Here is a 16,550-nt window from a genome sequence, read left to right on the forward strand (position 1 = left end):
GCATATGGTCAATATATTATCCAAATTTTCAGACAATTCATTGCATATCAAATGGTTAGAGAACAGCTTAACCATTAACTTGAAAGAAAAACATATTTATAATGTATGTATAACTAATGACTTATAATAATGATAATTCCAAGGGCTCGGCCTACTTGATCTGCTAAACTACCACATCTCCCTTTCTTTCGAAATTGACAATTGTTCGTTAACCGCAATCACTTCCTCCCGGTCACACCGAGAGATGGGTGTTTAGACTACAACCGCTCAAATTAAGGATTGTATATAGGCACAGAAAGTGAAACGTTGCAGAACCACTATCTCGTCTAAACGGATAACTTCGTTTCCGAAGCAGTCCCCCTTTGAGGTGAACTATGAAATCTTGTCGCCTAACACAACGGACTGAAGCCATTCCTGAGGCAGTCCACCGTTGGGTGAACTTCATAATTTTATCGCCTAACTCAACGGATTGCATCCGTTCCTGAGGCAGCTCACCTCTGGAGTGAACTTCGTTATATTTCGCCTAACTCAACGGATTGAATCCGCCCCTGAGACAGTTCACCATTAAGGTGAACTTGATAACCGTTTCGCCCAACTCAACGGATAGAATCCGTTCCTGGGGCAGTTCCGTGCAAAGGAACTTTTTTTTTCGGTTCAGGGAACCGAAGTTCGTTGCCAAGGTAATCATTGTTTGGCTTGATTTTTCACGAATGTCTTATCAGAGCAGGAGAGGGTTCCTTCTTGATCTTATGATGATTCTTGATCAGCTTCACTTGCAGGACTTGCACGTCCTTGCACGATCTTGAATTTTTAATTGTCTTGATCTCCAAAATGGCTGAGTCGTTTGGCTGATAATCATGCCGAAGGCTCTGCCACTCATCCAAAGCAAACGGGGGTTCTTTCGTCGCCAATGTGGTACTTCCTCAGTTGACGTCTCGACTAATAATGATAATTCCAAGGGCTCGACCTACTTGATCTGCTAAACTACCACATTTAGTAATGCTAGTATTATACAGTTATACTTCAGAGGTAATACAGATAAAAAAAAAGTTGGTGCACAACATGATGCTTTAGACCTTCTCCAAATTTGTGTAAACAAAATCCGAACATAGGTTGTAAATAAAAATAATTCAAATGTTATTCAGCATTATGCTCAGCATTATTAATTCGTCATAATGATGCCTGTAAAATGAGTGATTGTTAGTTGGGCTGTCATTGTATGAATTATTATATAGTGTAAGTACAATGATACACTATGCTCAGCGAAGTCGAGACAAATTCCCGGTCCAAATGGGAATCGAACCTGCCACCTCCAAATTGACGATCCAAATCCTTATCCAGCTAATTGGAGACCCATTAGTTCCAATTGTATAGCTCCTATACATACAGTGGACGTTCCATAACTGCAAGACGTTTCCGTTTCTTTTAGCGAACGAAATTCAATATAACTGCAACGTAAAACGGGCGTCAACAACCCATAAACTGACGCTAAATGAACGTAAAATTCACTCGTCTCTTCATTTGGGCTAACTTAAAAAAGACGCGAACACGTTGAAAGTACCTATAATAACCCCTTGAAAATTCCGGAAGTGATATTCATCAAAACCTAAAAACACATTTACAGAATCTTTCAAGTTGTGTATGAAAAAATAAAAATTGTAACGAACCTTAGTATGTTTAACCTGAAAATGTGAGCAACATTCAAAAACGAACAAGAAATACTGCGTCAATGTATGATATTGCTTCGGATCATAAGTAGACGTTCCATTGAATGAAGACACTTCATTCGGATTTTGCTTCACTCTTCCTTGGGGATGTCGTAAAGGCCACATTCACGGTTGGCGGGCACAGCTTTGTCTAAATATAGTAGAAAAAAATATAGCAATTAAAACCGGTTGATAGATTGAATTCGTTGACAATGAATTACCGATCATTTTCGGATAAGGCAGGTTCAAGTTGGCCATTATTTCCACAAAGCCGTCAATATCCTTCGTAAGGCGAGGGTTGTACTGCTTTTCCTCGGCCACGCTGGTCTCCATGTTACCCCTGTTTGAAAAATGTGAAAGTTTATAAACTCGCTCATGCAATTTTTAGTTAGAAAAAAGTGACTTGTAGTCATGAGCCGGGAAAAGTCGGAAGTTTTCCGGCAGGGTGAAAATCCTCTCATGGACCGATTTGTACAGGGTGCGCGAATCACCTTCCTGGAAATCGGTACGTCCACAGCCACGAATCAACAGTGTGTCTCCGGTAAATGCAACGCCCTAGATGGAACAGCGAAGATGAATTAAAATTCAGGCATTCGATAACTGTAGGTAACATGCGTCATTGTTCATCAACTTCATCTACAAGCATGAGCCAATGTATGAGTTCATTGATGACTGTTCAAAGTTAAAAATTAGTTCATTCTCAAAAGAGAGAAGTCCAAATCTGCAAATATGTTTGATTTTGCAAAATGAGAAAACAAAGAAAAGTTTCATTCATTCAAATTAATTCTTTTCTGATTTACTCTGTTTATGTGAAATTTCTACTCGATTTTCTATGCAAAACTATATTTAAATAACCGAACTTGCATTCAAAAGCTCAACCTTGTACTAGCTACAATGTGTTTGCATACATAGTGAATTAGTATCAAGACTAATGTTTATTGTTGACTCACGATGACCATTCATTCACCACTCACCTGTTCTTCGACGACATAAGTCATGCATCCATTGGTGTGGCCCGGGGTGCTCATAGCCTTCAGCTCAAACCGTCCAAACTTGACCACCTCATTGTCCCTCAGATATTTGTCCGCCTTGGCTCCACTAGCCTCGGAGATGACACTAATCGTTCCGGGGAGTAGCTGCTTGAGGTATCCAGTGCCGGTAATGTGATCGGCATGCATGTGGGTGTTCACTGCCGAACCAAAAAAAGATATGCTTAGTCATGATTAGATGAATATTTTTATCGTATTGATAATTTACAGGCATAGGTAAGATTAAAGCCCAATTCTTGCACAAGTTTGGCATCACGCTTGGCTTGTTCCAGTACCGGATCGATGAGAACCGCTTCTTTGGAGTTGATGTCACCTAGGAGGTAGCTGTAGGTCCATGATTTCTCGTCAAAAAGCTAAAATAGTTGAGTATTTTTTTAATATAAACATTCTATCAAAAGCGAAGAGTGATCACAATTGTTTAAAAAAATACCAATATTTGATTTCACAATTTTTACTCAACAAAATACTTTAAAATATCGTAAAGGCCCTAGAACAGTGATCCTCAGGCCAATTTTTTCAACTGCTCATATTGCAACACCTGGGTCGAATTGTGAAACATTCAACACGTTATTCTTGATTATTTCTGGAGTAAACAGCTTACATAAGAAACATTACAAGGAATTCTACGTTAACATTGAAAACTGGACATCACGTGCGACCCGCGGGCCGCACTTTGGTGACCGCGGCCCTAGAATTAAGAAGGCCCTAGAATTCATAATATAAAATTTAGTTACCTGCAACATCTGACAGACATCAGTAACTCATCGCCTTCAATTGGGGTGCATCCGTAAAATGAACACAAATATATTCATTAAACATCAAATAATGGGTTGTAGACATCTGTCAGATGTTGTAGGTAGTTATAGATATTTTTCGGGAAGTGAAACGATTGGTAAATCGTAAATCGTGTAGCAGTTATCGAACATCTACAGTCTTGCTGGAATTTGAGGTGGAAACTTAGGAGGAATTTGAAAAATGACTGCATTGAGAATATATCAGTAAACTTGCAGGCAGATGGCTTGAGCATATTCATAGATCAGGCACTTCTTAGAAAAAGAAAAATAAGTAACATCGTTTCAGGAGAAATTCCTGAAGCTGAATAAATATTTCTTGTTTTTTTTTTGGGTACATAATTCCAAAGAAAATTTGGGTAGTATTTCAAGTGGAATGACCTAAACTAATACCTAAAAATCCAAAGAATTGTCAAAAGATTTTCTTTAAAGAAATTTCCAAAGTTAACAAAGGAATTTGAAAAGAATACCAAATCTATTCCGAAGAGAATTGCCGAAAAAGATTTTCAAAAAGTTGCTGACGAGATTTCCTTAGAAAATACCATATGAATTCACAAAGCAGCTTCCGAAGGAATTGCAAAAGATGTTACGTTTGTAAAGGAGATTTAAAGGTTTTCCATGAATATTACATTCTCCAATCAGGGATCTTTTCGATCACCTGGCAATCGATTGACTCATTTGTCCATAATTCAGTTCCGAAGCCTAATATTGAAATGTGGTGTTTGGCAAAGCTGTAGATTAGGGTTTTTCCTACAATTATCACCATGGACGCTATATTCTAACTCTCATATATACGGCGCTAGAGCACTAGTACCATCTAGTACCACCTACTCATACTAAACGATCGAAAAATCCGATCGTTTAGTATGAGTAGGTGGTACTAACACTTCTACGCAGTAAATATTAGAGTTAGAATATGGCGTCCTTGGTGGTATGGTGGTATTTAATTGTAGGAAAAATATTAATCTACAACTTTGCCGAAAACAGCATTTTAATATTAGATTTTTGAACTGAGTTATGGACAAATGAGTCAAACGATTGCCAGGTGATCTAAAACATCCTTGTTTCCAATTCATGCAAAATTATTCGATTGTTGCTTGGAGTGTGTTAGTTTGTATGGAGTCGTATTATTTTGTATTATTACTACGAATCATTAAAAAAATCATTTGGGATGTTCCAGACCAACCAAGTTACTCTGAGGTGCAGAGCTTCTGATCAACACTCGTAACAGTAGTCATATCCGATACATGAAACGTTGCAAAATCAACTAAAACTACTGGACCTACTTGAGGTCTGATATAAATTGTAATGTACTTCCCTATCAACCAGATTCTGATTTTTTATATAGTTCTTTATCTTGCGATAGCGATCGCCATCGTTTCAAAACAAATCGATAGCGATCGATATCGAAAATCTCTCACTGGTTGACCGGGAATTTTGGGATATTAACTCGTCGTCCAAACTGTCCTGGAGTTGAGTCCTTGACAGTCTTAAATTGGACAAATCATTCCAAAATTCTTGTGATATATCCCAGACTAATCAAATTACTACGAGAACTTCAGGTCTACACTCATAACAGAAGTCATATCCATTCTACGTTACATAACTAACTATGGTGATCGGACCAGCTGAAAGGCTAATAGATATTATTAAATACTTTTGGGCCATCAACTCAAGATTATCAATTATTCAGAGTTGCATAAAAATTCTCTCAAGAAATAGTTCAAAGGTTTAGGATTATATCCGTAGTTATTTAAGCTTTTTATTCGAAAACCACAATACATTTCGCTGAGAATTTATTTAAGGCTCAAGCATCCGTCATCATTTTTCGGAAAATAAAAAGCAGTTTTCTCGCTGCTAGTCAAAACAAGGGCCATGAAAATATATTCACTGCATTATATTCCTCATGTGGAGTACAGTGAATATATTTTCACGGCAAAAACTTTTGTTTTGAACGAAAAAACTGCTTTCAAATGTTTGATGATGACGATGATTTCAATGACGAAAAGTTCAACGTTAAGAGCATCACTCCACTCTAATAACAGAATTTTACCAAATAACAAGCGTGGCTGAATAGTTAAATTTTGTGATTTTTAATCAGGGAATAAAAAAAAACGACGTGCCGGAACTGGCTCCGGTTGGTAAAGAGAATTCCGCCTGGAACTTTTTCAAAAATTCCTCCAGGTATTTCTTCCCTCAGTGGACTTCTCCAGGAATGTGTCTCTCGTGAGTTTCTTTCATGGACGTTTTTTTCCAAAAGTTCTTCCAGAGAATCCTCCAGGAATTCCTCTCCTCGAAGGATTCCTCCAGTTTTTTTTTTTTCAAGTGATTCCCTCAAGGGATTTCTTCAGAAATTTCTCCAGGGATTCCTCCCAAAATTCATCTAGAATTTTGTCCACGAATTCAGGAATTTCTACAGAATTCCTATAGAGATTAGTGCAAGAGTACATCCTGGTATATCTTTATGAATCTTACGAGAGATTCCTCCAGGAATTCATCCAGGAATTTCCTCAGTAAGTGCTTCAGGACGCCATACAATAATTATTCAATTATTATTATTATTATCTTTATTATCGAGACTTTCATCTCCGATTCTTCAATCAATCCAGGCATTCCTTAAGAAATTCCTTCAAGCAATCCTCCAGGAATGCTTCCAAAAGTAGAAGAACTTCTCCAGACATTTCTCCACGAATTAATCCAGGTACTTGCCCAGAATTCCTGTAGGTATTTTTCTAGAAATTCATCAAGGAAATTCTCCAGATACATCTCCCAGTATTCCCAGCATTTCATCCAGGGATTTCTCCAGGTTTTTTTTTTTCAGGGATTCCTCCAGGAACTCCAGGGACTCCCCCTAGAATTCCATTACGAATTCCTTCAGAAATTCATCGAGGGATTCCTCCAAGAATTTTTTCCATGGATTCCATCTGGTATTCCAACCTGAACCTTCAAAAAATCCACCAGGGATTAAAACAGGAATTCTTCCACGGACTCCTTAAAGAATTATCCCAATTCCGCCATGAATTTGTCTAGGAATTTCCGAGGGAATTTCTTCAGGGATTCCTCCTGGCATTAATTCAAGCATTCTACTAGTGATTAGTCCGCAAATTCCTCCATATTTCTCTAGGGATTCCTCAGAGAATTCCTCCTGGAATTACTTCTGGATTCTAACAGGAATTCCTTCAGTGATATCTCTAGAATATTCTTCATGGATTTCTCCAAGAATTCCTCTTATGATTCCATCAGAAATTCCTCTTGGGATATCTTTGCAAAATATGCAAGGCTTCTTTCAGAAATTTCAGAATTTCTTCAGGGATGCCCTTAGGAATTCTAGCAGGTTTTTCTTCAATGACTTCAAATATTTCTAGAGGATTTACTCCAAGATTTTGTATTGAAGTTCTCTAAAATAGTATCATCGGGATACATACATATATTAGGCAGGAAATTCTCTCCAAGAAGTCATCCAGAAATATTTTCACAATTTTATCCAAGAGATCCTTTAGGATTTCATCCACAGATTTATTCAGGAATCCATCCATAAATTCCTTGAAGAATACCCCCTGCAGCTCTTAAAGAGGAATTCCTTTTTAAATACTTCATCCAATATCTTTCTGGAATATATTTATCCTGTGATCCTTTTTTATGAAATCATTTCTTAAAGAAGTTCTTCAAGGATTTCTATTGGAACTCCTCCAGAGGTTCGTCTTGGAGTTTTTCCAGAATTGTGTTGAGGGTGTTACTTTAGAAACTAGTTCAGGGATTCTTCCATAAAATTGACAAGGGATTCCTTCAGAAACTCCACCGAGAATGTCTCGAGGGTTCTTCCAACAATTGTTTTAGAACTTCTAGTAGGATTCCTTCAGAAATTCCATAAGAGAATCAGCACAACGCTGATTTGTGTAGAACACGCGAGTCTTTTCGTCTTTTTGTACAAAATACAACAGCATGACTGTTGAAAGGTCAAATAATGCCAATATTTAGTCATTGAAGATTTTGCAAAATTATTGATATGGGCATTACGAGTCATATTATTTATAGAATCATATTCTGGCATTGAAACATATTTTTTATTACCCAAATATGATTTTTCGAACAATTGCTTAAAGTTGCTATTAGAAAATTTTGTTTGTTTTTATTTGTTAAATTATGTTTTGCTCTGTTACAATTTTTCGCTAAAACATTAGCCTTTCCTTGAAACTTATGCGCTGGAAATAAAATAAAAACTATCGTATTATGGGAACGTTTGTGTTAATTTGTTTTTTTTTTTTATTCGTAAAGAGAATACAGAATTGGAAAAAAGTTTTTTCATTAAAAACAATTCAACAAATCTGGTTCCTAGACCATTGTACATTGTTGCAGCGTGCGTTTCACAGAGCAGGTCATTAGCATCAGCTCATTCTATGTACATCGGATTAGCATGTAGTATGAAGGTCACGGTAAAACATGTAATTGTAGGTATGATCAGAAGAGAGCATGCCTATAAATAGTAGGTCACCGACATACACCAGTATTGCCTTTTTGGAGTACAATGTATGTTAGGTATACATTTAAATTGTACAACTAAACTGCAAACTAAATATCCTCTGAGATATTAAAATTATTATTTAGCAATGAGTATTGCGCCTTCAAATGTTGCTAAACGCTCAAACTGCACACGCCTTCTTACTTTGTATTTTTCACCTGCAGATGCGCAACATCAGCATGACTCAGCATTTTCAAAAAATCAACCAAGCAGCTAATGAACAACTCACGGATGAAGGCCGAAGGCCCCATTTGATGAAACTAACTAAACACTAAAACAAATCTTAAACGAGTTGAGTAGAATGGAAATTCAACACTGTTGTAACAAACATGCATCATAACAAAGTAAGCCTTAGGAAAGTGTAACATTCTATCGATTGTCACGTCACATGACGACATCCCTTATAAAACCTGTTGCCTTATCAATGCTACTGCGATGTTGCATCCGATTACCAATGCAATGCAGCTGTACGAGAAGCACTTTCACTTGCACTAGAGTATAATCACAATAAATCTTAGTACTTACCTGTCGGAAGAAGAAATCCGGCGAAAAAGGCTTACGTTCGGTCAGCATGGTTACGTTCCGGAGTCTGCTAGTGCTTTGGGCTACCTGGACGAGGGCACTGGGCTTTATGTACGACACCGATGTTGTGGCAATGCTTCGCGATGGCAACAGGAGAATCTTACTGGAAGCGCTCAAAATGCGACTGACGACGGTCATGATCTGTGCGCTGGAGGGCGATATTTTTATCGTGCGGAAAGAGCAGAGTTAGTGGTAGTATGGACGAGCCCGCAAAAGAGAGAGACTGCGGTTAAGCTTGGAATGGACCTAATTCCTGCCAGCGAGCATTACAGGGCACGCTTTTTATAGAACTCACTTATCAGGAGCTGATGGATTGATATCAAAAAAGAGGTTCGGCCCCGAAATACAAACGAAAATGTACAACAAACCGGGAGCAGGCTTACTTGTTGCCTATATGTAGATAGATGTGCTACTGACAAAATTCAAACACCTACTACCGTCAGAAACGTGCGCTTAACATGAGATGAGTATGGTTTGAGCCTCACAAATTCACACATCAAAACGATTGATCGACTCGCATGACGAGCTCTGAATTAAGTCATCAGCCAGGTTCGCGGTTTCGATTGGTATTTAATCAGCTTGCACTAAGGCAAATGCATTTATCAGTTATTTTGGAGTGATAATCACATAACAATCGGACACATGTGTTATCGATGGTACTGAAAAGTATAAAAATATTGCGGCATTGTGGCTATCAGCTGTCCGCTGTATGTTTATAAGATGTTTTGAGATGGTATGAGAAAGCTTGTTCACAATTAAATCTGGACATCAGAGCGTCAAAGATTAATCACTTTTGTTTTAATCACTTAAACTAGGCATCATGTTTAGAAGGCCTGTCCACTTTTCAAAAATGTTCTCTGATTCTCAAGTCCACCCCCATATTTTGATTGGCATCCTAAAAGAAGTAAGGCATGGTACACAAATTACGTAACGCTAAAATCAGCGATTTCAGACTCCCCCCCCTCCCCCATGTAACGCTTTTTGTATGAAAACCAAAAATATGTTGTATGGCTGGTAACGCTAAGCTAGACTCCCCCCCTCCCCCTATAGCGTTACGTAATTTGTGTACGATGCCTAACTGGTCAAAATTTCAGCCAAGTCCATTGAAATTAAGAGGTGCATCAAATCAATTTTGTGTTTTTCGACTATTTTTGAACTTCAAAAAATCATAACTACACTAAAACTTGTCAAAACTTAATTCTTTCGGCAGAAATTGAAAGCTATACTTGTTTGCTACAACTTCTCCGAACAACGTATGCCAATAATATTGAAGGAAACATGTGTAATTATCACATTTGTGATCAGAAAAACCTTAAAAAGTTGATTTTTTGATAGATTTTGTTCTGGAACACCCTAATATACGTAATAAGTTTGATGTTTTAAAACGGCATCGTATTCTCTTATGTTTTTTGGTTATTTGCTTCTTTGACACCAATGCTGTAGGAGTTGAGCAAAAAATATTAAAATTCGGGAAAGCTAAATGTGGCCTAAAAACTAGCTTTTTGGGGGCAATCACGCTGTGGCGCGAAATTGTACTGAACGTAGTAGCTTTGCTTCCTTGTAGTTTGCCTTGGCTACCCCCTATCACGGGTGATAACAAACAAGCGTAATGACAGGTGTTGGCTATCATATCAGTGCTGACGCGATGCCACTTTTTGCGCGCCAAAGCGTGATTGCACCCAAAAAGCTAGTTTTTAGGCCACATTTGGCTTTCACGAATTTTAGGAATTTTTGCTCAACTCCTACAGCATTGGTGTCAAAGAAGCAAATAACCAAAAAACATTGAAGAATATGATGCCGTTTTGAAAAATCCAACTTATTACGTATATTAGGGTGTTCCAGAACGAAATCTATCAAAAAATCAACTTTTTAAGGTTTTTCGGATTACAAATGTAATAATTACACATGTTTCCTTCAATTTTATTGGCATACGTTGTTCGGAGAAGTTGTAGCAAACAAGTATAGCTTTCAATTTCTGCCGAAAGAATTAAGTTTTGACAAGTTTTAGTGTAGTTATGATTTTTTGAAGTTCAACAATAGTCAAAAAACACAAAATTGATTTGATGCACCTCTTAATTTCAATGGATTTAGCTGAAATTTTGACCAGTTACTTCTTTTGGGATGCCAATCAAAATATGGGGGTGGACTTGAGAATCAGAGAACATTTTTGAAAAGCTGGACAGGCCTAATGTTTAGCTACTCATTACATACTTACAGGCGCTCATTCATAAGATAAAGTTTAAAGACAGATTTTAATCAGTGATTAAATGCTTTTCGAATGATTAAATTAGTTAAATGTAAACAAGTTACACCTAAAAATAAAGTTCTTTCAACCATTAATTCAATTAATCCCCGATACTAAAACATTAATACAAAAAAAAAGTTAATTAGTACTAAGAAATTAACTTCTGCTGTTATTATACCATGTAAAATCCCTGCTGCTATATAAATGTCCCGTTTTGATCGTTGACTGACTTTGCCTACGTTCACATGTGTGAGAGCGTGTGTTTATATGAATGTTCGAAAAATATGTTCCAACTGAGCAGTATCGTACATGGGAGAGCTGTGGGTAAGACGCTCAATGGCGATGTCTTGAACGATGTTTATAACATCGTTTATAACAAACATAATAAAGTAAATCAACAACTTTGGATCATCTTCTTTTGTTAGCCTCTTTGGTAAATTATTTCAAGAATGTGTGAAGAATTAGCCTAAGTTAAAATTCACAAATAAAAAGAAATTAAAAAAAAATGTTTCAAGAAACATTAAAACATGCGCCGACCACGTCCTTTTTTAAGGGACATCCGATCCGCCATAGGTAGTAAGGGGCCGTGCACAAATTACGTCACGCTTTAAGCGGGGAGGGTGGGTTTGCAAAACGTGACGACCCTTACAAAAAATATTGAGGTCCAAGTTGAGGTCCCATACAAAAAGCGTGACATAGGGGGGAGGGGGGGTTGAAAAAGGTCGATTTTTGTTGAGGAGTTGAGTAGGCGACGAAATACCTCTGCATAACAACCATAAGTTTGTTTATCAAAAATAATAATTAGGTCATGTGGGGGTATAAATATGAGAGCTTACAATAAAGAGAGTCATTCGTTATTGAACCGTTAAACCATCAAGAAGTATTATTTCGATCTACGACATCTCAACCATCTAAGAGGTTATGGGCCTTAACTGAAGTTGAAGATTTTGAAGTTGGAATTCTGGAAATCTCGGAAGATTGGTTGGAACTTTGGGTTCGTTTTCAAGATGGACGCTAGCAAGCTCATGATGGAATGCCTGAATAACGCCAATTACGAAGCCTGGAGATTCAGAATTGAAATGCTGCTGATTCGCGAAGGGTTGTGGAAGCACATCTCGGAGGAGGTACCCAATCCGGTCACGAGCGAATGGAAGCAGGGAGACGATAAGGCCAGGGCGACTATTGCCCTGTTCGTTGAAGATAATCAACATCCGATCATCCGGGAATGCCGAACTGCCAGAGAAACCTGGGAAGCCTTGAAGAAACATCATCAGAGTGTGTCCCTCACGTCTCGAGTCACGTTACTGAAGCGGATTTTCCAGTTACAGTTCCGGGATGGTGACGATATGGAACAGCATCTTCAAGAAATGGATGGACTTTTCTCTCGCCTTTCGAACGCTGGTCAGAAGCTGGACTCCCAGTTGATGGTCGCGATGGTATTAAGGAGCTTACCGGAATCATATGATACCCTAACTACAGCTTTGGAGAGTCGCTCGGATGAAGAGTTAACCATGGACCTTGTGAAGAGCAAGTTGTTGGACGAATCCATGAAGCGCCGAAGATTTCCATCGCGAGGAGAATCATTGCTGAGAGTGGAGTCCTCGAGGAAGCAAATTATCTGCCATAGCTGTGGAAAACCTGGACATTTCAAGAAAGATTGTCGTGTGCTATCCAATGCGAAGGTGGACGAATCCCGGCGAAAGTTCAAACCTAAAGCGAGAACTGTGAAGGAAGATGACCGTCCCGAGGGGTGCTCAGCGTTTTGCTTCGCGACACGTAATGAGCCGGATACGATTGATTCTTAGGTCGTGGATTCCGGTGCTAGTACCCACATGTGCGCGGACAGAAACTTTTTCAAGCAGTACGAAACATGCTCCGGATTGACAGTAACGCTAGCTGACGGAAGTGAAGTAGGTGTTTCTGGAAAAGGTTCCGGAATACTGCACTGCGTAGTGGACAATGACGAGAAACAGGTAGCAATCACGGACGTTCTACATGTTCCGAAGTTGGACGCAAATCTGGTGTCAGTTGGAAAGCTAACGGAGAAAGGTGCTGAAGTAAATTTCACTGGAGAAATCTGTAGAATCTCGAAGCATGGACTGGTGGCCGCCATCGCAGTGAAGAAGGCCGGTCTCTATCAGCTGGAATCATTGAAGAGCAGTGTACCGTTATCTGCTGCGACAGCCAAGCATTCAGAAGATTGCATCCAAAAATGGCACCGCATACTAGGACATCGCGATGAAGAAGCTATCCGAAAATTGATACGTGATGATCTCGTTACCGGCGTGCGAATCCAGAAATGTGAGGTTGACATCGATTGTGAATGCTGCCTGGAGGGAAAGATGACCCGGTTGCCGTTCCCAAAGCAAGCCGGACCACAGTCGTCAAGGATGTTGGAACTCGTACATACCGATTTGTGTGGACCCATGAATACCGTCACTCCAGGAGGAGCCCGATATTTTATGACAGTCATAGATGATTTCACCCGCTACTGTACAGTATATTTCCTACGAAAGAAGTCCGAAGCTGCAGAACGTATGGAGGAGTATATTCGGATGACTGAAACCCGTTTCGGAAAAGTGCCTGCGGTCCGACGGCGGTGGAGAATACAAGTCACGAAGATTAGACAGTTTGTATCGTCAGAAGGGAATCATCCCGCAGTACACAGCAGCCTATAGCCCCCAGCAAACGGAGTTGCAGAACGTAAAAACCGAAGTCTCGTCGAAATGGCGCGCTGTATGCTCATTGATGCTGGAATGGGTTACAAATACTGGGCAGGAGCTATCAACACCGCCACGCACATTCAGAACCTACTACCAACCCGAGCTACCGTGAAAACGCCGTTTGAAGCCTGGTACGGGAAGAAGCCGAATTTGAAATACTTGCACATTTTCGGAAGTAGTGCGTTTGTACATATCCCAGACCAGAAGAGGACCAAGTTGGAGCCAAAAGGAATGAAGCTTACGTTTGTTGGATACTCAGATTGTCAGAAGGCATACCGTTTCGTGGATCTGGCAACGAACAAAGTGTATCACAGCAGAGATGTACGATTCTTAAACGAGGGAAAACTATTGCAAATCAGTCCGAAGTCTTCTGGAGTAATGGAGTACGAGTCAGTCCTGGAACCAAGCAGTCCGAATGAACCGAATACCGACCACGCTGACGAGGATTTTGAAGCAGATGATATGCAATCCACATCAGAAGAGGAAGAATCATTCTTGGATTGTAGTCAAGGAATCCAATCGAAATGGACGATCAACCAGTGCTGTTGCCAGAACCATCTGTGCGACGATCGGAAAGAAGCACGAAAGGATTACCACCCATCCGTTACAGTGAAATCGTCGATATGGTGAAGCCAAATGTCCCCGAACCACGTACTATAAAAGAAGCTTTGGACGGTCCGGAAAGCGAGCTCTGGAAAGCTGCGATTGAGGAGGAGCTACAATCTCACAAGGAGAATTGCACTTGGAATGTTGTCCCCCTGCCATCCGGACGAATAACCATTGGCTGTAAGTGGATTTTCAAAAGGAAGATGGATGAATCCGGCAGAGTGGTTCGATGGACTTATCCACCGATGAACCGAATTCATCGCGGACCGAGAATTTTGACACTAGAGCGGGGCCATTCCCAATCAAAATCGTTCAATTCTGATTGGAACGGCCCCGCTCTAGTGTCAAAATTCTCGGACCGCGATGAATTTGGTTCATCGGTGGATAAGTCCATACAAAGCAAGATTGGTGGCACAGGGGTCCACGCAAAAATTTGGAACGGATTACGACGAAGTTTTTGCGCCCGTCGTGAAGCAGGTTACGTTTAGAACATTGCTGTCTGTGGCCCACCAACGGAATATGCTGATCAAACACATGGACGTAAAGACGGCATACCTGAACGGAGAACTACAAGAAACCGTATTTATGAAACCACCACCTGGATGCGATTTTGAAAATCAAAACCTAGTGTGCCATCTTCAGAAAGGACTCTACGGTTTGAAGCAAGCAGCCAATATTTGGAACAAGAAACTCGATTCGATTTTACGAAAACTTGGGTTCAAGCCTTCGGAAAACGATTCTTGTTTGTACTCAAAGCGCAACAGCGACGGCACGATGGCGTACATTGCGGTATACGTGGACGATTTGATTATTGTTTACAAGTTCGAAGAAGAGTACGAAAACGTTTTCAAAAATTTGAATAACAACTTGAAGGTGACATCATTGGGAGACGTAACGCATTTTCTTGGCATCCATGTTACACGATCACAAGATGTCGTATCACTGAACCAGAAGGCGTACATTCAAAAACTACTGACTTGATTTGGACTTCAAGATGCTAAGCCATCAAAGATTCCACTGGACCCCGGCTATATACAGACAAAGGAGGAGGAAACGGAAGCATTGCCAAACAACCACCAGTTCGCCAGTTTGATCGGAGGATTGTTGTACATAGCCGTGAACACAAGACCGGATATTGCTGTTGCAGTATCGATCCTCGGACGAAAGATCAACAACCCAAGCCAAGTTGACTGGAATGAAGCGAAGCGAGTACTCCGTTACCTGAAAGGAACCATCGACCACGGACTGGTACTAGGTGCGGAGTCTTCTCAACTGGAAGTGTTCGTTGATGCTGATTGGGCAGGAGATTCCAAGGACCGTAAATCAACATCTGGTTTCCTGTTTCGCGATGCTGGAGGAATGATCGGATGGAATGCAAGAAAGCAAGATAACGTAACACTTAGTAGTACCGAAGCTGAGTACGTAGCCATGGCCGACTGCTGTAGAGAACTCAACTGGATTCTTCGTTTGTTCGATGATTTGAAGATTGAAACCACATTGCCAGTGAAGATCAATGAAGATAATCAAAGCTGCATCAAACAATTGAGCACGCTCAACGTCAACCGAAGATCTAAACATATCGAGACAAAACATCATTTCATCCGACAGCTGAAGCAAGACGGAATCATCGACCCACAATACTTGCCTACCGAGGACATGATTGCTGACATGATGACAAAACCGCTTTTTGGAGTGAAGCTTTCGAAGTTTCGAGACCTGGCAAGGATACTTCCGTCGAGGAGGAGTGTTGAGGAGTTGAGTAGGCGACGAAATACCTCTGCATAACAACCATAAGTTTGTTTATCAAAAATAACAATTAGAAAGTCATGTGGGGGTATAAATATGAGAGCTTACAATAAAGAGAGTCATTCGTTATTGAACCGTTAAACCATCAAGAAGTATTATTTCGATCTACGACATCTCAACCATCTAAGAATTTTTGCGTGACATAATTTGTGTATCACCCCTAAGTACCTCGGCTACAGCACTAGGCTTCGCGACTCCGTATCACAGAAACGACTGGTACGACGGCGAATGTGAACAGTTGAAAAACGAGAAGAATGCAGCATAGGCGAGAATGTTGCAACACCCTACGATGGCGAATGGGGCACGTTATAGACAGGCAGGGAACAGGCAGAACTCAGTCTTCCGGCGGAAGAACCGCCAGCAGGAAGAACGAGATCGCGAAGTGATGGAAGAGCTGTACCGCGCTAAGGACACACGAAAGTTCTACGAGAAGCTGAACCGCTCGCGCAGAGGCGTCGTGCCACAAGCCGACAAGTGCCGAGATAATCACGGGAATATTCTCACGAGCGAGCGTGAATAGGTC

At 40.2% G+C, this 16,550-nt stretch overlaps 1 protein-coding gene across 3 annotated transcripts; it reads right to left on the reverse strand.

The window, feature by feature from the left end:
- Positions 1-1,623: 1,623 nt before the first annotated feature.
- Positions 1,624-9,266, reverse strand: LOC109402833 (persulfide dioxygenase ETHE1, mitochondrial). 3 transcript variants are annotated; one of them, XM_019675568.3, is made up of 7 exons: positions 9,031-9,266; positions 8,591-8,795; positions 2,964-3,108; positions 2,681-2,895; positions 2,110-2,261; positions 1,928-2,046; positions 1,624-1,857 (listed from the first exon to the last, which is right to left on the reverse strand). In XM_019675568.3, exons 2-7 carry the CDS (start codon positions 8,783-8,785, stop codon positions 1,799-1,801), a joined length of 885 nt encoding a protein of 294 aa, XP_019531113.2. In that variant the 5' UTR covers positions 8,786-8,795; positions 9,031-9,266; the 3' UTR covers positions 1,624-1,798. The 3 variants fall into 3 exon arrangements, with proteins under 3 accessions (XP_019531113.2, XP_019531111.2, XP_019531112.2); XM_019675566.3 differs by having other exon boundaries at positions 8,943-9,264; XM_019675567.3 differs by having other exon boundaries at positions 8,591-9,265.
- Between the last annotated feature and the right edge of the window lie 7,284 nt (positions 9,267-16,550).

The sequence above is a fragment of the Aedes albopictus genome, chromosome 3 (genome assembly GCF_035046485.1).
Source record: "Aedes albopictus strain Foshan chromosome 3, AalbF5, whole genome shotgun sequence".
NCBI lineage: Eukaryota > Metazoa > Arthropoda > Insecta > Diptera > Culicidae > Aedes > Aedes albopictus.

Coding starts and splice junctions, on each gene's coding strand:
- LOC109402833 (XM_019675568.3), bottom strand. CDS start 8,785: ATGACCGTCGTCAGTCGCATTTTGAGCGCTTCCAGTAAGATTCTCCTG. Junction 3,109..8,590: donor CGGATTTCTTCTTCCGACAG/GTAAGTACTAAG, acceptor CAACTATTTTAG/CTTTTTGACGAGAAATCATG. Junction 2,896..2,963: donor CTTTAATCTTACCTATGCCT/GTAAATTATCAA, acceptor TTGGTTCGGCAG/TGAACACCCACATGCATGCC.